Below are 23,863 nucleotides of genomic sequence, written 5' to 3'. Positions count from 1 at the left end.
GACACAGTTGGGCCTCTCCCTTAGATTAAAATAGTGTAAAATACTATAAATAAGGTGATGAATGACAAAATATATAAGACTCCCTACTTTCGGACCAACCACCTTGTCCATCCATTGTGAAATGCACCTGCCATAACAACATAAGAAGAAAGAGACAGGTGAACCACACGGTGAAACCAGGGCACAGAAAAGGCAATATGGCAGTAGGAGACCCCAAAGGAACAAGAAATATCCAAAAAGGCATTATGGCTGTAGACAATGACGGAATAAGGGGAGCTGATGAAGGTCGCCCTCTAAATTTTGAAAATTTTAATTTATAGTGTGTAAATATATATATAAAAAATAAAGTTGGTTTCTCCTAATTTTTTACTATTTTAGTTTTTATCATGAGAGTTTATATATATATATATATATTTATAATTAAATTTAATATTTGATTTTTTAGATGTTATATATTTAAATAGATAAAAAATATTTTAATCATAGTGTATTAAGAAAATTTTGATTCAAAAAAAAAATCTTGACTCCGGCACTCACTGTAGAAGACCCCCAAGGAAAAAGAAATATCCAAAAAGGCATGGCTGTAGGAGAGCCGAAAGGAACTAGAAATGTCCAAGTTTACGAAATACGCAAAGAGGCAGACAAAGAATAGTGGCGTGCGGGAAAAGTAATCGGGACAGAGCAACACTGGTCTTGGAATGGCAACCCATGATGTTGAAGGAGAAGTAGAAAAGCTCCTAATTGAGAAGAGTTTTTCTTCCTTCTGGTAGAAACCCACACACACACACTTACACTCAATGACGCAGGAAGCATCGGGAAACCGGCCCAACAAGAGCAATCTAAAGGGAACCACAGAGAAACACTCATTGAGAAGAGTTCAAAGAGAATTTTTTTACGTAAAGGTCATTTTTCATCCACGACAAGCTGGACTGCAAGCATTATCGTACCTGTTGTTTGTTTTTGGTCCAAGGGAAGACTCCAAGCTTTACCACAAAGAAGGAAGAAAGAGAAGGGTTTGAGAGTTGAATGGGAACTTTGGGAGTCGTGTGGATTGCCATTTTTCAAAAATTTTGTAGATAAATATATTATAACGGTTTAATATATGTATAAAATAAAAAAATAATTAAAAATACGTTTATGTAAAACGTAATTTTTTTTTTTGGAGAAAAATGGTTTTTCAAACAAGAAACTCAGCTTGATTAATGTTCTCACCTTGTTCCTTTAGTTGTGATGTTCTTTTTACAAGTTGAATTTTCAATGCGAACCATTTATGTATGTACATTTGGGGCACTCTAACACAATCCAACCATTGGGATAACCGAGAATAAATTCTGTCTCTATCTCTGAAACCAAAAAAGAAAGATAATAAACTCTGTTAGTGTTTTAAAATGAACTCGGGGTTGGAACTTGGGTACTCAATACCTGCAAATAGTTTTGACAAAAAAAATACCTGCAAATAGTTAAAGATAATTTCTGAATGAACAACTTTTTAAAAAAAAAATTAAGATGCATTATTATGTAAAATATAATTGTAATAGAAAAAACAACCAAGGATTCTAATTTTAGAAAGTTAGAGATGCATTATGCTGTAATCATTGTTTGAATTAAACTGTTTCAATGCCTTTGTTAATTAGGTCATCTTTTTTTTTTTTCGGGTTTCCAGCAGGGAGTGAACCCCGCAGACTAATACTGTAGTGATTGATATATATATATATATATATATATATATATATGGTAAAAAGGTGATACAGAAATGTGTTTACGGAAAATGTAACAATTTTTCAAAGAAAAATTGCTATCCAAACAGAGATGCATTATTATCTAAAATATACTTGTAATAGAAAAAAAAAAAAACCAAGGATTCTAATTTTAGAAAGTCAGAGATGCATTATGCTGTAATCATTGTTTGAATTAAACTATTTCAACGCCTTTGTTAATTAGGTCATCTAACATAGGATGGAGGAACCTCCTTGTTTGGATTGTATTTTTCTAAATTTTTTGAAGAAAAATTACTGTAGTAATTTGATATTTATGAGATAAAAAGATGATAGGAAAATGTGTTCACGGAAAATGTAGCAATTTTTCAACAGGAATCTATTTTATTTTGGCTTTTCCATTGTTTGGGTACCCGCATGCTTAACAGTGGGCACTGAAATTTTACTTCTGACAGGTTTCGTGTAAATTTGTTTATGGTATTTGGAAAATTGCTGTCCAAATAGGAATCTGTTTATTTTGGCTTTTCCATTGTTTGGGCACTCACATGCTTAACAGTGGGCACTGAAATTTTACTTCTGACAGGTTTCGTGTAAATTGGTTAACGGTATGGATGTTTTGCACCCTAAACTATTATTTGTAGTTTTCTTTTTAAAGTATTAAGTGATAGTATTAAAATGCCTTGTTCCATTAATTTCTCACGTTCCTTAAATTAATTGAAAACCTCTCAGAGCCAAGGTATATTTTTAATAGAAAATTTTATATACACTGACAGTGTATATATTATCATAATTAGATATATTATATATATACAAAATTTGAATTTTAAATTCAAATTCGAATTATGTGTCATGTATCTAATGGTAAAAGTGTATACACTGTCAGTATATAAAAGATTAATCATATTTTTTAATAAAAAGACTTTTACCCTCAAGTGAAGGAGAGAGTAGTAATGAATAAATGAAAATTGGAACTATTAAAGTCTTTTTAATTGGAAAAAATGGTTTGTAAAAATTTTTTGATTTCTAATGAATTTGAACAATGTACTAAAAGTAATAGCAAAAGTTAGTAAAGTGCTAAATTTGACAATAAGTGTCAAAAATGCAAATCAATGTAAAGTGCATCTAATCCTTATAAATGTTAGACATTTACAAAAGCTCTATCTAACAAGTACCTTAAGATGAAGTGCTGATATAAATGTTTTTCTTTCTTTCTTTCTTTCTTTTATTAAAAAAAAAAAGCTAAAGAGTGAAAGCATATAAATGTCAGGATTGCCACTTGAAGTACATTCCATATTTCAAAAAAAATTTTAAAACAAAGTACCACAATATAGCCCAAAGTTATAACCACACGTGTAATGGTGATATGCGGAAGTGGGCCAAAGATCCCACGTCACTTCATGACTAAGAGGCCTGTTACTAAATAGTGCACAATAGAAAGAGAGCTAAATACATCACATCGAAGAAAAAATATCTGACTCAATACGATAGCTCAAAACTCTTGAAGCCCAATGGGCCCTGGACATTACTTCACATTGTCTCGCAGGTAGCTTCTAGCCTCAAACATGCTCATCTCAATATTTTGAAATTCAGATTGGACCAGTCGATTCAAACTATAAATACGTTATACTTTCGGTTCAATTTAATAGTTAATTAAAAATTTTAATTGAATTGGTCAAATTCAATTAAAAATATGTTGGCTTGATAAAAACGGGAAAATTCAACTGAATTTCACTAATTTTTTTATTTTTAAAAAGATACTTCAGTTTATTCCCATTTTTTCAATACTAATTTTAAAAACAAAAAGTTAAATCCTTTGCACCGGTTGAACCGCAATCCAAAAACTCTTCTGTTTCACTCTTCGGTCTGGGTTTTAAAACATTGAATTCAGTCCACAAACTAGTATCACATTGTTGTCTCTGCAAGTGGTTGGAAACGTCCACACGTAAGGCTTCTAACTGGGAGAAGGCAGAAGCATACCAGTAGATTCGAAGAAAAACACAGCAGATCAGTTTCTAAGCTACAAACATGGAAAAAACACAGCTTGTTTTTGTTCCAGCACCAGGCATAGGTCACTTGGTATCCACAGTTGAGTTCTCAAAGCGCTTAACTGAAAGAGATGACCGGCTATCAATAGTTGTTCTGGTTATAAGCTCAATCTCTGCCAAAAAAATGGAGTCCTACACTGAACGAGTGGCTGCTTCAAACACTGCTATTCAATTCATCAACATTCCTCAAGCAGATCCACCCTCAGCAGAGTTCTTGAAGTCCCCCGAAAACTATCATGCTCTTTTCATGGAAAACCACAAATCCCATGTCAAAAAAGCAATAGTCGACCTAGTATCACAACCATACACTTCTCTTGCCGGAATTGTGGTTGATCTATTCTGTAGTTCAATGATTGAATTAGCAAACGAGCTCGGTGTTCCTTCCTATGTGTTCTTCACCTGTAGCGCTGCCATTCTTGGCTTCGTGTTTTATCTCCCAATTCACTATAACCAGATTGGAAGAGAATTCGAGACTTCGGATTCTGATTCGATCATTCCAACTTATTCTCACCCTGTCCCTACAAACGTTGTGCCTTCTTTTGCATTTAACAAGTATGGTGGTTATGCCTCATCCTTGAAACACGCTACAAGGTTTAAAGAGACCAAAGGAATCATCGTAAACACGTTTGCAGAATTAGAACCTCATGCTGTGAATCAATTGAAATCCGACAGTGAAACACCACCAATTTACACAGCTGGACCCTTGCTCGACCTGGAGGGCAAAAGGCAAGACTCAGACTGCGAAAGGATAATGAAATGGCTAGATGACCAGCCTCCATCATCAGTGGTATTCCTCTGTTTTGGAAGCATGGGTAGTTTTGAGCCTGACCAGTTAGCAGAGATGGCAATTGCAATCGAGCGGAGTGGATACAGATTCTTGTGGGCTGTCAGGTCGCCCCCATCCAAGGACGATACCACAAAAAGGATGGGTGAATATTCCAATTTGTCTGAAGTACTTCCAGAAGGTTTCTTGGAACGTACTGAAAATCGGGGATTGCTGTGTGGTTGGGCACCGCAGATGGAGGTGCTGGCTCATGAAGCAGTTGGTGGATTTGTATCGCACTGTGGCTGGAATTCCACCCTGGAAAGCCTGTGGTATGGGGTGCCTGTTGCAACATGGCCTCTTTATGCTGAGCAACAAATTAACGCATTTGAATTGGTCAGAGAATTGGGACTAGCTCTGGAATTGAAGTTGGATTATCGAACGGAAAATGCAAAGAATCTTGTAATGGCTGAGGAAATAGAGAAAGCTATCAGATGCTTGATGGACTCCGAAAATCCAATCAGAGGGAGAGTTAAAGAAATGAAAGAAATGAGTAGAAAGGCCATTCAAAATGGGGGCTCTTCATTCATCTCAGTTGGACGCTTTATTGAAGATATCCATATCAACAAAGCAAATAAGGGGTAGAATCATTTCCGCCACATGATCATGTTATCAGTAGATTAAGGGAAGTTTCTTCAGCTGCTCCTATTTCCCAAAATCAATTTGCTTTGTTTATTTTAGTGTTTCTTAATCGATCTTATTGTCACATTTGGGATTAAATTCATGTTAGCACGGCCTCCTTGTGTTTGAATATATATGTTTTTTCTTCATACTGAGGTCCTGGAGTTCGTCATTACTTCCCTTTTTCATAAGTTTTGTTAAATTGCTATTATGTACTTCTTAGTTCATACTTATCTTCTTATCTTTTGTGATTCCATTATTAAAAAATTTTCTTGGTAATCATCTTTTCGGTTTGACATGGTGAGCACACTCTCAATTTTAGTGAAAACTGAAAATTAAGTAATCTTGTTATACATCTTAAGTTTGTAATTCTAACTTATTTTGTGTGTAAATACTAAATAGTGAATACGTGAAAATGGATGTAGATCACATTCCTCACGGTCCATCAATCAAGTGTAAAAAAATTTGGTCAAATCTTGGACATGAAATATGGCCAAATTTGCATTCTTTCCCAAGTCAGGTCTTCAATCCTGATCGAAAGTTGTTCAATCAATTTAATATTGGAATCCAGTATCATTTAGATCTGGATTTGGTGGCAAATCAATTGCAATCTCCATTAGTTAATAATACAAAGCCACTAAATCTTGAAGGTCCAGGTGTTCGGTTCCAGTTTTGCTTCTGTGAAATAAATAATAGAAAGCGTGGTCAAGTGGCTTTGCTCATGCATGACCAAACCCCTTTCATTTTTTTTCCCCTCTTTTCTGTATATCACAAACAAATCTACCTATTATATAAGAAAGAAGTGAGATTGCTGCAATCTCTATGGTGCTGTAGCAATCTCTATGGCTGCCAAGTGGCGCCCATCTACTTTGACACATGGCTCATTAATCTTTTGAGTAAGCTATCTTTATTTTTTTTCCCTTTTTCTTTTGGCTTTTATTTTCCCCTCATTTCCTTCTTTCTTTTTGGCAAAAGACAACCCACAAGAACTCTCATCCTCATCTACACTATCACTTGCATACTCAATTTTCACTCTGTACTCTTTTCATTTTTTTTTCTCTTTTTTTCCTTCACCCTAAATTGTTTACTCTGTTTTTTTTCTATTAAATTAGTTGATGCATTTTTTTTTCAATTTTTCCATAATTAACTAAATGAATGGTTTTTGTTGTTGGAGTGGATGAGGGAAGATAGCAATTTTTATTGAGTGAAGATAACAATTTTTCCTCAACTTATATTCATTCCAATTTTAGTTTTCATTTATTAAAATTGTTATTTGATAATAGGCTAATAGTGCTAGGATGGATGAGGAAGAATTTGACAAGTGAAGATCCAAGGTGAATGATGGCTGCCAAATGGCTCCTATCTACTTTGACATGCGGCTCATTAATCCTTTGAGGAAACTATTTTTTTTTTCCTTTTTCTTTTGGCTTTCTTTTTTCTCCTCATTTCCTCTTTCCTTTCTGGCAAAGACAATCACAAGAACCCTCATCCTCATCTACACTATCATTTGCATGCTCAATTTTCACTCTGTACTCTTTTCATTTGTTTCTCTTTTTTTTTTTTCCTTCACCTTAATCATTTACTCTTTTTTTTTATATTGAATTAGTTGATGCATTTTTTTTCAATTTTTCTATAATTAACTAAATGAATGGGTTTTGTTGTTTGAGTGGATGAGGGAAGATAGCAATTTTTGTTGAGGGAAGATAACAATTTTTCCTCAACTTATTTTCATTCCAATTTTAGTTTTCATTTATTAAAATGGTTATTTGACAATAGGCTGATAGTGCTAGGATGGAGGAGGAAGAATTTGACAAGTGAAGATCCAAGGTGAATGATGACTCGGAAGGAAATAGAGAGGTCTATTGAATTTAAAATTAATCAAAATCTCTTAATTTATAGATAGATAATTATATTTCCATATTTTGATTTATTTAAAGTTTCTTAATAGTGAAAAATGGTTATTTATTAGATGAGAAGGATAATATGTAAAGGAATTGTCGGGGCTAGCAATTTAGGATATGAATAAAATATTTCGTATAATCTCTTCATTTTAGGTTACTGACTTGTATCCATGACAAGTGGCTTATTTTCATTGCATGATAGTTTGAGAAGAAAAAAAAGTGTAAAACTAGATTTTAAAATCATTTGCTTAAGTTGGTTCTATGAATTTGTATTTTTATATAAGCTAGATGTGGAACTCGATATATCATGACTATTTGGCTAAAGGAGTTGATAAATTTTTGTAAACTCAAGTAGTTGAATTGATTACTGTTGTTAAGGAATTGCAATTGGTGGTGGAAGTCAAAATTGTGACTTTTAGCCTAGAGTGTGATTCGACAAAAAAATTGTTAAAAAATTCAATCTTGATTAAGAAGACATTTTTCAGATCAAACAAATGATTTGTTTCGAATTTGTATATGTACATTTGCAAACATGGCAGTACATATTTTTATCTAATATTGTTATTTGTATCCTCAAGCTTTTTGGCAAATAATGTTATCACCTGTTGTAATGCTATTAAAAAGGATTTAAATGGATGGATTAACAACTCATTTTTTCTCTGAAAAAGACAAAAAAACCAATGTATAGGTTTGTATGTTTTGAAAAGGATAGAAAAATGTGCAAGTTTGTATCTTTTATTGATATTGAAAATTGTGACAAATTTTGGTGACTTTCTAAACCTTTTCTAATTATTAAAGTGCTAGAAGTATTATGACTACTTTTGGTTTAGTCACAATTAAAGTATGCTGCTATTAAATTGATAATGTAGTGTACTTATTATCTCTCCTTTTTTTGGTATTATTATGCACACATAGTATTGGTTCAAAAATCTTTGTTTCATAAACGAAATTTCTCTTCATAGCAAATTTTAATTGTTTTGATGCTCAAATTTTCTCCTATATTTACCAAAAAGATATATTGCTTTATGTTTAACTAAACTTCTAAGGGGCACAGAGCACGGCCAAGATGCCTCTAGTGTAAAGAATGACTGAGAAAGAACCACTAGGGACTATTTTTAAATTACTCGAATCCGATTATTTTATTTATTTGGTAAAGTATTAGTTGAATTCATTGATTAGGACATGTAGAACTAAATATTTTTGGTTTTTAAAAAGATAAATATAAGAAAGAAAATGAGTTATGAGAGTAGTATTGAGACATGTGTCGTGTACAAGTGTATAAAATAGACAAAAATTTACTACTATATTTTCAGTAACGATTGCTACACCTGGAGGCAGTTCAAAAGGAAATCCATGCCTGCTGATTGACAGGTTGTTGAAGCCTGTACAATAATAAAATTAAACCTAATTGCCAGTTAAAATGACCAAAACCCAATTCCAAGTACTGGAGTAGGGACTCTAGGTGTGCAATGGGTTACTTGATTCACCCTGTTCCCGAAGAGTTTGCTTGATCCGATATACCCGAATGGGATGGTTATTTTTTCACAAATAATTATGAATTTGTAGACAGGGCAAGTAGGGTCGTATCCTCAGGGATTGGGTATATTTGTCTCTTAAGAAATCCAAGGTAACACAAGGGGTGATTTTGTAGGAACGACGACAATCAGATAAATTCAAATAAGGAAATAAAAATAAATAACTAACTAGAAATTAAACCACAATTCACTGAACTTAGAATAACAATAATTAAAGGCCTAAATCAATTAAGACAAGGAAACAATTAAAAATAAAATAAAGTAGACAACTTAAAGTCAAATGGCAATTCACTAAAATCAAGGTAGTATTAATTAAGGATCTAGCCAAGAAGTAACTTCAGCAATGGTTCACCTAATTGATCATCGAAGCAAAGGCAATTTCAATTATTTACTAATAAATAGGTTATAACTGCCAAACAAGCGATGACAGTCAACCCCTCCTTACTGTATCGGTGATTAAGGTACGCCCGTTAATCACTGCTCTAATTAGGAAATAATCCTAGGTACGCCCGTAAGATTTAATTTCCTAATTGCCTTACGTATTAGAGGGGGCCTATTCTAATCAAATAACGCACTACCAGGTTATTTCAGATTAGCCTGCGTATCCCCCTGACACAAACCTAATCGTGCCAGTTATCACTAATTTAAGGCAATTAAACAATTACGGATTTAATGCCTTAATTGACAATAGATTATCAAATCAATTAATTATCCGGATCCAAGACAATCAATTAATTAAACAATCATAAGCACTGTAGCCAGGGAATATGCGAATACCAATAAATAAAAGAAAAGGGTAAAATTAAATCGATTTCACAATTTTAGGCAACTCAAAGCATCCATTGTCCCTTGACTAGAGTGAGGGAATTAATTCATATTTGATAAACTAAACCCACAAGAAATTGTAAAGAGAGCCGCGGCCATGATCACAAAAATTGGGAAATGCAATTCACTCCAATCAAGAAAAAAATAGCAAAGTTACAAGAGGTAGCCCTCTGTTTTTCTTCAAATGACATACGAAGAAAGGAATGTAAATACTAAAGGTTCAAAGATGAAGAAAAGTCAAAAGCCAAGAATGGCTTAGGGGGACTTACGTGGCTTAGGGGTCCTGACATTCGTAAGTCCTCAAAGCCATAAAGTAAGTCCAAAAACTGCACTCAAAGACGAAAAACTAAGAAGAAAAGTTAGTACTAGTTTTCTGCCCTCAATTCTTCCTCTTTATCTGCGGCGGCTCCTTTTCCTCTCTTTTTTGAGGAAGACTTCGGCCAAATGACAATAAAGGGCTTGCGTCTCTTTTGTTCTAAAAATGCCCCTGCAAGCCCCTTCTATTTGAATTCTTTCCTGATGATTATCAAATTGGCCTTGATTGTGATATTTTTGTTCTACTCCCTGAAATAAATGCAAATTACAAAAAGTGAATAGAATCCAGTAATTAATCCACATTAAGTCGGTTAATAGGGGAAATTAATAATAAAATAAATAGTAAAATTATAACTTATCAATTCCCCCCACACCTAAACCATGCTTGCCCTCAAGCATGATAACAACAAACAAACACCAATATCTGACAATGGCTATTGCTCCATCTATCATATTGCCAAGATACCAAGAAAAACATAGATCAAGCCTCAGTGATCAAGATCCAAGAAATATCACTTCGGTTAGCTTCTAAACTGCAAACTCTTCCAATTTTAAGTTAACTAATCTAAGAAAAAGGAATGACGCACAAACATTTATCAGCAAATGGTCCAACTATTAACCAAAATCTCAACATTTAAATTCATAAATCGACAAGCTGACTTTTATTATACACTAACACAACCTTCATTTTTTTCACATTTTTCTACTTTTTCTCTTTTTCTTTCCTTTTTCTCTCCTTTTTTTTTTTTTTTTTGCTTTTTTCAATAGTACAAAAGACTTAGTCGCTAGCCATTGGAGTCTTTTGACGCGAACTCTGACATTTGTTAGATGAAAGAGCCCGGTTACTCAACTTCTAACTCTACGTGACCACGCACTCATAGTAATTACTACTTTTTGATGCAAGAATCGACACTTTTAGGTGCAGATCCCCGGTTACTCAGTAGTAAATACTAGCGGAGTACAGTCAACTCTTATTCACAGCCTAATAACACCAAAAATTCAAAATAAAACAAAAATCAAAAGAAAATTTGCAGCCGTTAGCCTCAATTTTAAATATGGAGAACTAAGATTAATAACCGGACCAATTCACATGAAAATGCCAACAGTCATTCCCAATGCCTAGAAGAGTTAACCAAAAAATAGAAGAGCCATACAATCACCGATATTCACCAAAGAGATATTTTTGGACTCAACCACACTAACTTGATACATTCTTATTATTAAAACTTGGCAAAAGTAGAAATAAAGGCAACAATCCAACATCAAACCTTGGCATGCACAGGAGAGCTAGACAGATGAATGACAAAAAGTAAGCGAAAACTAGACAAATGACAAATTAAAAATAAAAGAAAAATATCTGAAAACTAAGAACTAGAAAAACTAACACCATAACTGCTCCCCCCCACACCTAAATCCTACATTGTTCTCAATGGAAGTAATAAAGTAATTAAAGTGAAGAGAACAATGAAACTTCCCTCTCAAGTGGCGAAGGGGTAGGCGGGAACAGTGGAGGAAAACTGATGTGGCGAAAGGATGCACCCAAGTGCTGAGACATCTTAACTCAATTCAACCAGCAAATGCAAAACTCTGTCCACCCAAAATCTCAACAAATGGCTCCAATTGGCCAGTTACCGTTTGAACTCAAAATCAGCAATAGCAGTGCAGAAATTAGACAGTAACAAATCAATAAAAAAAACACTGAGCTTTCAATCAAACAGTCACCCAAATAGCAACCTAAGTCAGTAGCCAATTTGTCGCCAACTAATCAATTAAATTCTACCAACGTCCACGAGTAGATTCAAGTGCCACCGTGCTACCAAAAATGTCAACAAATGAAACCAATAGGCAAAGCATTCTCCAACTTGTTAACATAAATCCAGTCAACACCCAAGGCAGCAAAACAAACCCCAAAGCAATGCAATTAGCAACTCCAGCAATTCAATATAAAGCAGTGGCAAAACAAATCACAACGAGGCCCAAAACATGATTGGAACAATACTACTGCAAAAGTTTGCTAGGGAATTGAGACAAATAAATACCGTCACATCGTCTTTGAGCGACAATTCCAGGCAATATTTGGGCAACAGAAACCGTGGGTAGCGATGGGAGGCAAGCGTCGGCGAGGTGAAGTGGTAGTGGCTGGTGGAAGGTGACGGGCGGAGAGAGAGGAGTTGGAGGGCCGCGGCTGCGTGGCTGTGCGACGCTGTGGTGGGTTGCCCTGTAGTGGCAGCGGCGGCGCGCAAGCAGGTCGTCTGCTTGGGCTTGCGATGCGGCCGGTGGAACGACGGCAGCTCGCGGGCGGAGATGAGCTGGTGAGCGACTGTGGTGGCGGCACGAGGAAGGCTGAAGACTTGGGGTATGGCGGCGGGCGGCGAGGCTTCGATCGAGCAGGAGGAAGAAACAAAAGAGAAGAAAGAAAGAAAGAAGAAAGGAGAAAGAAAGAAAGAAATAAAGAAAGAAAAGAAGAAGAAAGAAAGAAAAGGAAAGAAAAGAAAGAATAGGGAAAAAAGAAAAAGAAAGAAAATAGTATTTGTGTTTTTTTTTTTTTTTTGCTTTTTTGTTTTTTTTTTCATTTAGAAATTTTTTTTTTGTTTTTACGGAAAGACTCCCTATTTTTTTTTTGTTACTTACTTGAAAATTTTTTTTTTCATATATCATCTTTTTTTTTAATCATTGACAAAATTTATTTTTGGAATTCAAAAGTAGGATTAACAGGAAATCAATAATCGTTCTTGAGTTTTTTGAATACTTACCTTTCCCGCGAATGTGACGTGAGCACGTGACGAAGGCACGGAATGAAGAGCTCTCCAGGTTACTTGACACGGGCACGCCATGAGAGCAAGAAGAGCTCTCTGACCATGAGCTCTTCCTGCGTCATGATGGGGGCGCGTCATGAGGATCGAAACTCTTTATAACGATTCTGATCGTGAGCTCTCTATACGTCATGACGCGGGCGCGTCATGAGAGCATGAACCCCTTCTGACGATTCTGACCGTGAGCGCTACATACGTCATCACGCGGGCGCGTCATGATAAAAGAACACTTACAAATCAGTAACAACGAAAATTGAACCCAAAATCAGTCAAATTCAAGGAAAACATATTTAAACTATCACACGAAATCAAACAAACAATTAAAAGAAACAATTGGGTTGCCTTCCAATGAGCGCCTTTCTTTAATGTTTTTGGCTAGACATTGAACACCACTCTTCAATCTGGGTGTAACTCAATTTTCCTGGAAATCGGTGGCCTTCCTCCAGGATCCAAATAGCCTTTGAGTGCAGCTTCTTTCTTAATTTTCTACTCCTTTTCACCTCATACAGTGCTTTCATCCCCTTATACTTGTTCTCAGTAAATTTGAATTTATTCCTACAAGCAAACTCAGAAAATTCTTGCACAGAGGGATTAATAGCATGAATAGCAAACACAGGGTGAGAGTTAACAGGATGTTCCATTGTATCGAAAATATTAAAGTGGACTAGTTCTCCATCAAATTCCATGGACAATGTACCCTTATTAACGTCAATTTTTGTCTGTGCTGTGCTAAAAAAGGGTCTACCTAGTAGCAAAGGTGAGGGGTTAGGGGAATGATCATCATCCATGTCAAGTACATAAAAGTCAGCAATATCAATTCATTAACTTTAACCAGCACATCCTCTATCAACCCATCAGGGTATGCATTTGTTCGGTCAGCTAATTGAATTATTATCTCGGTTTCTTTTAATGGACCGAGGTTCAGAGAAGCATACATAGATTTAGGCATTACGTTGATCGATGCTCCTAAGTCCAGCAGGGTATTCTAATCAGAGTATTACCTATCTTACATGGGACAGTAAATCTACCTGGATCCCCACACTTTGGTGGGAGCTTTCTTTGGAGAACTGCTGACACATTCTCCCCAACAATAACTCTTTCATCTCCCCTCAGCCTCCTTCGATTGACACATAGGTCCCTCAGAAATTTTGCATACTTCGGCACTTGCTTGATGGCGTCTAGTAAGGGAATATTGATCTCTACCTTGCGAAACACCTCCAGGATCTCTTTCTCCTTGTCCTACTTCTTCGATTTTTCCAACCTGCAAGGAAATGGAGGGGGATTAGTTTTAACGTTTATGATCGGGTCAGGGAGTACCATTTTTGGTGCTTGTATTCTCTGCCTGAAGTTCTTTCTCAATCTTTTCTTCGTCCTTATCCTTTGGAGTCACAAGTTCGGGCCCCTGAATTTCCTTCCCGTCCTTAAAGTCATTGCACTTACGTTCTTCAGGTTCAGTTCATGTTAGGATGGCAATCTTCCATTTACTTGGGACTCCAAACGGTTGATTTTTGTGGCCATTTGACTCATTTGATTCCTTATGTCCTATTTCATTCCTCGGAATTCGTCCTTTGCTGATTTTGCGTATGGTTGTCATTAGTTGTTTCATCATCTCCTCAAAGATGGACCAGAGCTTGGGGGCGGAGGTGGTCGGGGTTGGTATTGCTGCTGGTACCCTGGTTGCTTATTTGGCACAAAGTTAGACTGCATGTTCGGTGCAAAGTTGGGCTGTCTATTTCTTCCATAATTGAAATTCGGGTGGTCCTTCCAACCGGGATTGTACGTATTCGAGTACGGGTCATATGGCCGTCTTGGCGCAGGCGCGTGACCAGCCATGTTCACTTGCTCTGCACTTTCTTCCTGAATCGCTGGGCACATCTCTGTAGAATGACTCATACCAGTGCAAATTCCGCACACCTTGGCCTGAGATGCGTTTCCTACAGCCAATTGTCTAACAAACGAGGTCAACTCAGTTAGCTGCTACTGGATAGAGGATGTCTCTACCTCATTCACCTTGCGTGTTGGGACATCCTCCCTCGTACCGAATTGTTGTGAATTCTCTGCCATCCCCTCAATTAACTCCTGTGCTTCCCGAGGGCTTTTGTTCACCAGTGCCCCTCCACTTGCAGCATTAATTATGCTCCTATCTCTGAAAAGGAGCCCCTCATAAAAATACTGTATGAGCAATTGCTCACTTATCTGGTGTTGGGGGCATTTGCTGCACAACTTCTTGAATTGCTCCCAATATTCATAGAGTGACTCCCCTGGGTGCTGTTTGATCCCGCAAATTTCTTTCCTTAGACTTGCAGCCCTGGACGCGGGAAAATATTTGTCCAAAAATTTTTTCTTTAATTGGTTCCATGTGGTGATGCTACCTAGTGGCAAGTAGTACAGGCAGTCCTTTGCAGATCCTTCAAGGAAAAGGGGAATGCCCTCATTTTTATTTGTTTTTCTGTAATGCCCGGAGGCTTCATACTATTGCACACGACATCAAACTCATGCAGATGCTTATACGGCTCTTCACCTGGTAAACTATGAAAAGAGGGTAAAAGATGAATCAGACCAGATTTTAGTTCAAATGGAGTGTTATCATTTAAGGTGGGGAAGGTAATGCATAGAGGCTGCTGATTTAAATTAGGGGCAGCCAACTCCCTTAATGTTCGTGCATTAGCCATGGTTCCTTCCTTTTGGTCAGAGTCACTTGAAGTGTCACTAAACGAATCTGTTGGTTCAACTCCTGGCTCAGGTCTCTGAGATGCAACACTGGACTGCTCCTCTCTGAGCTGTTTGGTTTCCTTTCTCGTTCTACGCGCGATCTTCTCTACTTCAGGGTCAAAAATCAAATCACCTGTACGAGAAGACCGAGACATACACTAGAAAAAAAAATACCAGAAAATTAGAATAAAAATTAATTTAAAAAGAAACAAATAATAATGCTAGTCCCCGGCAACGGCGCCAAAAATTGACAGGTTATCGAAACCTGTACAATAATAAAATTAAACCTAATTTCCAGTTAAATGACCAAAACCCAATTCCAAGTACTGGAGCAGGGACTCTAGGTGTGCAATGGGTTATTTGATTCACCCTGTTCCCGAAGAGTTTGTTTGATCCGATATACCCGAATGGAATGGTTATTTCTTTTCACAAATAATTATGAATTTGTAGACAGGACAAGTAGGATCGTATCCAAAGGGACTGGGTATATTTGTTTCTTAAGAAATCCAAAGTAACACAGGGCGGTGATTTATAGGAACGACGACAATCAAATAAATTCAAATAAGAAAATAAAAATAAATAACTAACTAGAAATTAAACCACAATTCATTGAATTTAGAGTAACAATAATTAAAGGCCTAAATCAATTAAAACAAGAAAACAATTAAAAATAAAATAAAGTAGGCAACTAAAAGTCAAATGGCAATTCACTAAAATCAAGGTAGTTTTAATTAAGGATCTAGCCAAGAAGTAACTTCAGCAATGGTTTACCTAATTGATCATCGAAGCAAAGGCAATTCCAATTATTTACTAATAAATAGGTTATAACTGTCAAACAAGTGATGGCAGTCAACCCCTCCTTACTGTGTCGGTGATTAAGGTACGCCCGTTAATCACTGCTCTAATTAGGAAATAATCCTAGGTACGCCCGTAAGATTTAATTCCCTAATTGCCTTACGTATTAGAGGAGGCTTATTCTAACCAAAAAACGCACTACTAGGGTTATTTCAGATTAGCCCGCGTATCCCCATGACACAAATCTAATCGTGCCAGTTATCACTAATTTAAGGCAATTAAACAATTACGGATTTAATGCCTTAATTGACAATAGATTATCAAATCAATTAATTATCTGGATCCAAGACAATCAATTAATTAAACAATCATAAGCACTGTAACCAGGGAATATGCGAATACCAATAAATAAAAGAAAAGGGTAAAATTAAATCGATTTCACAATTTTAGGCAACTCAAAGCATCCGTTATCCCTTGACTAGAGTGAGGGAATTAATTCATATTTGATAAACTAAACCCACAAGAAATTGTAAAGAGAGCCGCGGCCATTATTACAAAAATTGGGAAATGCAATTCACTCCAATCAAGAGAAAAATAGCAAAGTTACAAGAGGTAGCCCTATGTTTTTCTTTGAATGACATACGAAGAAAGGAATGTAAATACTAAAGGTTCAAAGATGAAGAAAAGTCAAAAGCCAAGAATGGCTTAGGGATCCTGACATTCGTAAGTCCCCAAAGCCATAAAGTAAGTCCAAAAACTGCACTCAAAGACGAAAAACTAAGAAGAAAAGCTAGTACTAGTTTTCTGCCCTCAATTCTTCCTCTTTATCTGCGGCGGCTCCTTTTCCTCTCTTTTTTGAGGAAGACTTCGGCCAAATGACAATAAAGGGCTTACGTCTCTTTTGTTCTAAAAATGCCCTGCAAGCCTTCTATTTGAATTCTTTCCTGATGATTATCAAATTGGCCTTGATTGTGATGTTTTTGTTCTACTCCCTGAAATAAATACAAATTACAAAAAGTGAATAGAATCCAGCAATTAATCCACATTAAGTCGGTTAATAGGGGAAATTAATAATAAAATAAATAGTAAAATTGCAACCTATCACTGATAGACTTGTTGATTCAATAATTGATACAATCAAGAACTATTATGTGGTTGAAAGAATGTGATGAAAACGAAGGAAAATTAGGATTTTTGTGTAAATTAGAGCTTTGTTGACAGTTTTTTTAGCTCATAGTTGATTATGTAGTGTTGTAATTGTAGTTTTCGTATTGATTTGTGATAGACTAAAAAAAAAAAAGTGACAACGGGATCATATAGAATAACAACGTGAAATAATTAGTTGTAAAGATGTTAAGAAAAAATTCGTCGACTGATTTGGCCAAGGATTAATCCTAAGACCTAGTTTTGGATAACAAGATATTAGGATACAAATAATACAAATAAAAAGTTCGAGGGAGGATAGGGTTGGGTAAACTTTCTAAAATTCTTAGTTCTCCTATTAAATTATTTTTCATGCAGAATAGCCTACTAAATTCAAGGGAGGATAGGGTTGGGTGATAAGGAGGGAGGGATCGTAAGTTAAAAGTTCTAAATTCAAGACTTCTCACTTAATCCAAAAAAAAAAAAAACTACTAAGTTCGTAAAAATAGTTCATCTTGGCCATTTGATTTATTCTCGTAGTTAAGATAGACAGAAGTTAGTCCACATGAGATGCATGCCTATTCTGAATGAACAATTTTAGATATTTTCCATAAAATTTTCAACCTTATTAGGCATCAGCTTCCGGTTTGATGACCTATTTCTTTTCTCAATATTTTTCCTTTAGAACCCTCATTCTCCATTTTTTTTTCCATTTTTCCTATTTTCCGCCTATGCCATTCATTTTTGCCTTGATCCAAGATCTATGTTACAAGTTGTTTGGCTGCTTCGTAATTTACTTCTTCTTGGGCCCTATTTTTAATTGTTCTCTTTTGTGGACCGCAAACATCAGTTTTTGTTTCTAAGCTTCTTTCAATTGAAAGATGAAAGATGCTCCTTTTGTTGGAAGCTTCACTGTTTGACTCTGACTTACTTTTATATTTGCAATGCTATATATCATGCTATGTATCATGCGTACCATTTTCACTGTATTTTAAACCACAAAATGTATTAGGAAAAACAAATTGTTATTTAATAATGGTCTATATTTCTCTGTATCAAAGTTATGGTGAGACAACAAAAGATGTGAATAAATTAAATCTAGCGAAAGTCAACCACTTTAAGACAATTTTGATGAGTAATTAACACCATGAAAATTTTTGTGCACATATATGAGGAAGTCAAAAAATTTTTTTGGAAAATATGTTTTAATCCATGATGTACTTTAAGTTGTACTGATAACTAAAATAATCTCTTCATATGTGTGGTTTGTAATATAAATCTTACTTATAGAAAAAAAATTTATAAATGAGTCAAAATTTAAAAAATAATCAAAAAATAATCCAATGACCAAATATATATTTAGGAATATCCTTTTTTTTTAAACATCATGCTTTATGGTAGATAATAGTTGATGTATATCTATAAAATTACTCATTATTGCATTTATAAAAGCTCATATTTTCATCTTTTTACTTTTTAACCTTATTTATTTTTTATTGTTGTTGTAAGCTTCAAAAGTAGGATAACATAAGGGTAGTATTGGAAGAAATACTTTATCTTTCTTGCATTTCCTCCAAGAGGACTAAAATATTATAAGAAATGTCAATTCAAGAGCAGTAGATGAGATTTTAAAAACCAAAAGGGTGCTGAGTGATATTGTGCAAAATATTAGGAGAGGTTTCTGAAATTGTCCCTTATAAATTTTAATGGGGGGTGAAAGTTACCCCGCCCCACCCTACGCCATGAACCGCACGTAGGCACCTGCTCCAATTGTCATCCCTAATTTCATCCACTTAATCTCAAAACAAACTCATCCATACCATTAATTGCACCCATCAAATTCGTGATTTTAGGCACCTCAATCCTGTTTATTCCGAACAAAAATTTGTTGCAATAAGGTGACACTTCCACAGCAGGCAAACAAAAGTAACCCCTCCTAGCCAGAACACAGATTCTAATCTAAGAAGCCATATGCAATATTCATTCCATCCTAATGAGATCGAATTTTTTTGTGTTTGTTCAGTCTAGCTATCTGCGGTGTTCTGGTTAAGAAATGGCACTCAATTTTTATTGGAGATTAAATATTTAAGGTTAATTAAAAATTTTCTTCTAATTTATGTTCAGTTGCACTTTGTCTCCTTGAACTAAAAGAATGGAGGTTTACTCCCTTTGAAAGGCTCTCTCACCATAAATAAAAATAAATTAATGATGCCAACTTGTTTTAGGCAAATATGCCATTCATTGAGTTTTTGTAAAAATATAATATTTTCTTATTTATGTACAATTAGTTTAGATAATCTTTTTATTGGTAATCCCCATGCAAGGGGAAGAAATGCCACCCTAGATATTTTATTGATTAATTTTAAATTTTTGATGGAGGCAGATATGCCCAATCTCCTATAAGTGGAAAGCAAGTAAAAAAGAAGTACTACCCTTTACATATTTGAAATGAAATTAATCAAAAAACCTAAGCTAAGATGTTACAATAGAGCATCTAAAAGATGGGAACCCAAGTCTATCGTTTACATGATCTTTTTAGAGTTATTTGCCTAAATAACTCCCTGCACAAAAAAAAATTCCTAAAATGATTCAATTTCATACTTTATTCCAGTAACAACTAAGGATGGCAACGGGAAAGGGTTGGGGTGGGCGGGGGACTCCCGCTTCCCCCGCCCCGTCCTGCTTCCCCCGCGAGGGCACCCGCGGGGTTAATAAAAATTTATTATAGTTAAATTTTAATAAATAATCAAGTACTAAAATATCAATACATCACCAAGTTATTATTCATTGTAATTTCGCAATTGAAACTCATAAAAACAATCAAACAAAAGTTATTTGAATACAATCTAACATAATGAAATAAATATAACTAAAGTAATTAAGTTTTCACTTTTGGTACAAATACAATCACAATTCATTATTGTGTTTTTACTTCTTTTTTTTTGAGAAAAAAGTGTTACTGTATTAAGTATAATTAGGACATATCTTTGAGTATTCTTCATATAACAAAAAAATCTTTTCTCTCTCGGGTTTCCTGATTTAGAAATTTAGGGTTCTCTGGTTCCTCGTGCATGGCAGCCGCGGCTGCCCCCTCATCTCAGGGTGGGGGTCTGTCTTCTTCCCCTACGTTCAAGAAGAAGGCGTTTTCTGCTTTGTTCCAAGATCGGTCGCCGTCGGAGGTGGTGAAGGTCTAGGCGGCTGTCTCCACCCATCGTGGAGAGCCTGCGGTGGTCTTCAATGCGGCAGATATTGCTGCTGTGGCGTCGCCGTTCCGTTTCACGTTGGTTGGGAAGTTTTCCAAGGGCCGTCCCCTTTTGCCTGAATTGCGTAAGTTTTTTTCTATGCTTGATCTGAAGGACTCAGTGTCTGTTGGTTTATTAGACGCTAGACATGTTTTGCTGCGATTTAATGGAGAGGCAGATTTTCTTCGTGTATGGGCAAGAAATGTGTGGTATGTTCATGGGTGTCCTATGCGGGTTTTCAAGTGGAGTTCGAAGTTTCATGTCGATAGGGAATCGTCCCTAGTTCCCATTTGGTTCAGATTACCCAAGCTTCCTATCCATTTGTTTGCCAAGCCTTGTTTGTTTCACATTGTCTCCTGCCTGGGGAACCCGCTGTTTGTTGATGCGGCAACATCGTCTTTTATTCGTTCGAATGTGGCGCGGGTGTGTGTGGAGGTGGATCTACTGAAGTCGCTTCCCTCTAGAGTTTGGGTAGACATGGGGGATGGAGATGGATTCTGGCAACCATTGATCCCTGAGAGCCTTCCAAAGTATTGCGGTTTTTTGCTATCGTCATGGGCATGAGGAGGGCCACTGCCATGTGAAGTTCCCAGAGATGCGAGTGTCGCAAGGGGCCGACTCTGAAGGTCCCTGGTAGTGCTGTAGAATTGGATGATGGGGGTAAGTTGATTGCATCTTCAAAGCCTCTGGTGGGTGCAGGGGAGTCGCTAGATGCGGCTGATGGCAGTGGGGCTGCTATTTTGCCTGGGGTGGAGGAGCCCCCTGTGGCTTTGGAGGGAGCAGTTTCAGGGATGGGCTCTGATGCTCCGTTATTACCTGCGACTGAAGGTGCGGAGCAGATCACTTTGGCTCAGTCCCAACAACCTGGGCTTGCAGGTGCGGTTGCGCCGCGGGCATTAGAACGAACATTATCAGGCAAGTTGTGCTCGGATGCTCTGCTGTTGCCTGCGACTGAAAGTACGAAGAGCAGATCTTTTCTGCACAGCCCCAACAGCTTGGGCTTGAACGTACGGTTGTGACGAGGGGTGAGTTAGAATCGGGTTTGGGGTCAGCTGCTGCGCCAGTTTTGACAATAGATTTGGGTGTCCTGCCTGCCAATCCACCGTCGTCCCAGTTTCGAGTGGCGGAGCTGGTGGAGGAGGCGATTGCTTCCGCTGCTGACAACCTCATTCACAGGTTGGCTGATCAAGTAATCGACAACTCCGATGAGTCGTCCATAGAGGCTGACCTAGAATTGGGGGAGCTTGGGGGCGGTGGTCTTGAGCTGGCGGGTTCAGTGGAGCAGGTCAGGGTGGAGGTGAGGGAGCAGCAGGGGGCTATGGTCGCTAACCTTAATCTTTCTCCTCGCAAGTCGGATGTTAGGGATGCGGTGCAGACGCGGTTGGATGCTTTGGAAAACCCGGAGGAGTGGCATACGGTGGCGAGCCGTCGCAATAGGAGAAAAGGTGATTCACCCCCCCTTACTTTCTACGACCACGATCATGATTAAGGCTATGTTTTGGAATGTCAGAGGAGTGGATAATGCTCTCACCATTGCACGTTTGAGGAAGTTGAAGCGGATGCATCAGGTTTCTTTGTTAGCGATGTGCGAACCAAAGGCGGGTCGCGACCGGCTTGATTTTATTCGAAATAGGCTGGGTTTTCGTCATGCTATCTCCAATGATGAGAGTCGGATTTGGGTGATGTACGGGCAAGACTATAGGTGTGATTTGTTGGTCGCCTCACACCAGTTCTTGGCGTTGGAGGTTACACATGCTGTTTTCCGTTGCTCTGTTGTAGCGGTCTTTGTCCATGCGTCGTGTGCCTCTCTTGATAGGGAGGCGCTGTGGCAACAGTTAGGAGAGGTGTGCCCTCAAGGGATGCCGACAATTTTTTTAGGGGATTTTAACGTCATTGTCGGGGCGAATGAAAAGAAAGGGGGTCGCCCATTTCGTGCTAGGGAGTCGGAGCCCTTCCTGAGTTTCATGGAGGGTGCTGAGTTAACAGATTTAGGGTTCTCTGGGTCTCAGTTCACCTGGTGCAATAATCGTTAGGGTAGAGCCAGGGTTTGGAAACGCCTGGACAGGGTACTCGTTAACCAGGATTGGTTGAGTTTAGGGGTGAACACAACGGTGGCTCATTTGAATAGGGTTGCCTCTGATCATTCCCCCTTGTTATTGTCTTGTTCTTTGGCCATGGGTGGGGCGCCTAAGAGTTTTCGTTTCTTGGACGTTTGGAGGTCACATGCGGATTTTCATAATGTAGTTCGTCAAGCGTGGGAGGTGGAGTGTGATGGGCGGCCCATTTGGGTTCTACTCGAGAAGTTAAAGGCGGTCAAGCAGGCTTTGCGTACATGGAATAAGGAGACATTTGGCAACATTTTTTACCGTGTCAAGGAAGATGAGGCAACAGTGTTGGCACTGGAACGCTCTTTGGAGGAGTGTCCCTCGGGGGAGGGTGAATTCCAGCTCCTCCGGGCGCAAGGGGCGCTCAAGATGTCCCTGTTACGGGAGGCCGCTTACTGGCGTCAGAAGGCACGGCTTCGGTGGCTTAGGGAAGGCGATGCCAATTCCAAATTTTTCCATGCGCAAGTAAAGCAGCGGAGGGCTCGGTCTTTCATCCATCGGATAAAGGATACGAATGGGGTATGGACGGAAGAGCCTTCCAGGATTGAAGAGATGGCGACCACTTTCTTTGCGGACATTTTGTCGCAACCAAGACATGGGCCGATGGATCTTTCGATGCTAGAGGTTATACCTTCGGTTATCACTGTGCAAGATAACATGGAGCTCAAGCAGTTTCCGACGGAGGAGGAAGTCAAGGCTGTGGTTTTTCAACTAGATGGTGGTAATAGTCCGGGTCCGGATGGTTTCACAGGATCATTCTTCACTTCATGTTGGGATATTGTGAAGGGGGAGGTTTATCGGGCTGTTTGTGATTTTTTTACAGGTGCGGAGCTGTCTTGGGGGTACACTGCTACGTGATTGGCCCTGATCCCTAAGACTCCTGGGCCGTCATCCTTCTCAGACTTTCGCCCTATCAGCTTGTGTAACTTTGTTAATAAAATTATGTCTAAGCTGTTGGCGCGACGTTTGGAGCGTGTGTTGCCACGACTTATCTCGCAGCAGCAGAGTGGCTTTGTGAAGGGTCGCCAGATATCGGATAACATACTTTTGGCCTTAGAGATGTGTTCAGCCTTGGGGAAGAAGGTACGGGGATCCAATGTTGTCCTTAAATTGGACATGGCCAAGGCATATGATCGGGTATCGTGGAATTTCTTGATCCAGGTCATGCGTAGGTTTGGGTTTGGGGAGCAATGGCTGGATATGGTTTGGAGGTTAATTTCTTCGTGCCACTTCTCAGTATTGGTTAACGGAAAGCCGTGTGGTTTTTTCCGTT

The 23,863-nt window shown here is 37.7% G+C and overlaps 3 protein-coding genes and 1 non-coding gene across 4 annotated transcripts; all 4 read left to right on the top strand.

Moving 5' to 3' along the window:
- The first annotated feature begins 3,639 nt into the window (after positions 1-3,639).
- On the top strand, positions 3,640-5,359 carry LOC113774811 (UDP-glycosyltransferase 71K1-like). Its single transcript, XM_027319436.1, has one exon. The coding sequence runs from the start codon at positions 3,741-3,743 to the stop codon at positions 5,166-5,168; it is 1,428 nt and encodes a 475-aa protein (XP_027175237.1). The 5' UTR covers positions 3,640-3,740; the 3' UTR covers positions 5,169-5,359.
- Positions 5,360-14,787: 9,428 nt separating this feature from the next.
- LOC113776576 lies at positions 14,788-14,894 on the top strand. Its single transcript, XR_003469063.1, has one exon. It is a non-coding gene; the product is annotated as a small nucleolar RNA R71 (small nucleolar RNA).
- Positions 14,895-21,978: 7,084 nt separating this feature from the next.
- LOC113773825 lies at positions 21,979-22,518 on the top strand. The gene has a single exon (XM_027318429.1). It carries the CDS (start codon positions 21,979-21,981, stop codon positions 22,516-22,518), a length of 540 nt encoding a protein of 179 aa, XP_027174230.1.
- A 141-nt stretch (positions 22,519-22,659) lies between these two features.
- On the top strand, positions 22,660-23,448 carry LOC113773824. The gene has a single exon (XM_027318428.1). It carries the CDS (start codon positions 22,660-22,662, stop codon positions 23,446-23,448), a length of 789 nt encoding a protein of 262 aa, XP_027174229.1.
- The last annotated feature ends 415 nt before the right edge of the window (positions 23,449-23,863 follow it).

The sequence above is a fragment of the Coffea eugenioides genome, chromosome 6, assembly GCF_003713205.1.
Source record: "Coffea eugenioides isolate CCC68of chromosome 6, Ceug_1.0, whole genome shotgun sequence".
Classification (NCBI taxonomy): Eukaryota; Viridiplantae; Streptophyta; class Magnoliopsida; order Gentianales; family Rubiaceae; genus Coffea; species Coffea eugenioides.
The sequence above is the reverse complement of the archived record's forward strand: the minus strand, read 5'-3'. Positions and strand labels throughout refer to the sequence as shown.

Coding starts and splice junctions, on each gene's coding strand:
- LOC113773825 (XM_027318429.1), top strand. CDS start 21,979: ATGTTTTGGAATGTCAGAGGAGTGGATAATGCTCTCACCATTGCACGT.
- LOC113774811 (XM_027319436.1), top strand. CDS start 3,741: ATGGAAAAAACACAGCTTGTTTTTGTTCCAGCACCAGGCATAGGTCAC.
- LOC113773824 (XM_027318428.1), top strand. CDS start 22,660: ATGGGTGGGGCGCCTAAGAGTTTTCGTTTCTTGGACGTTTGGAGGTCA.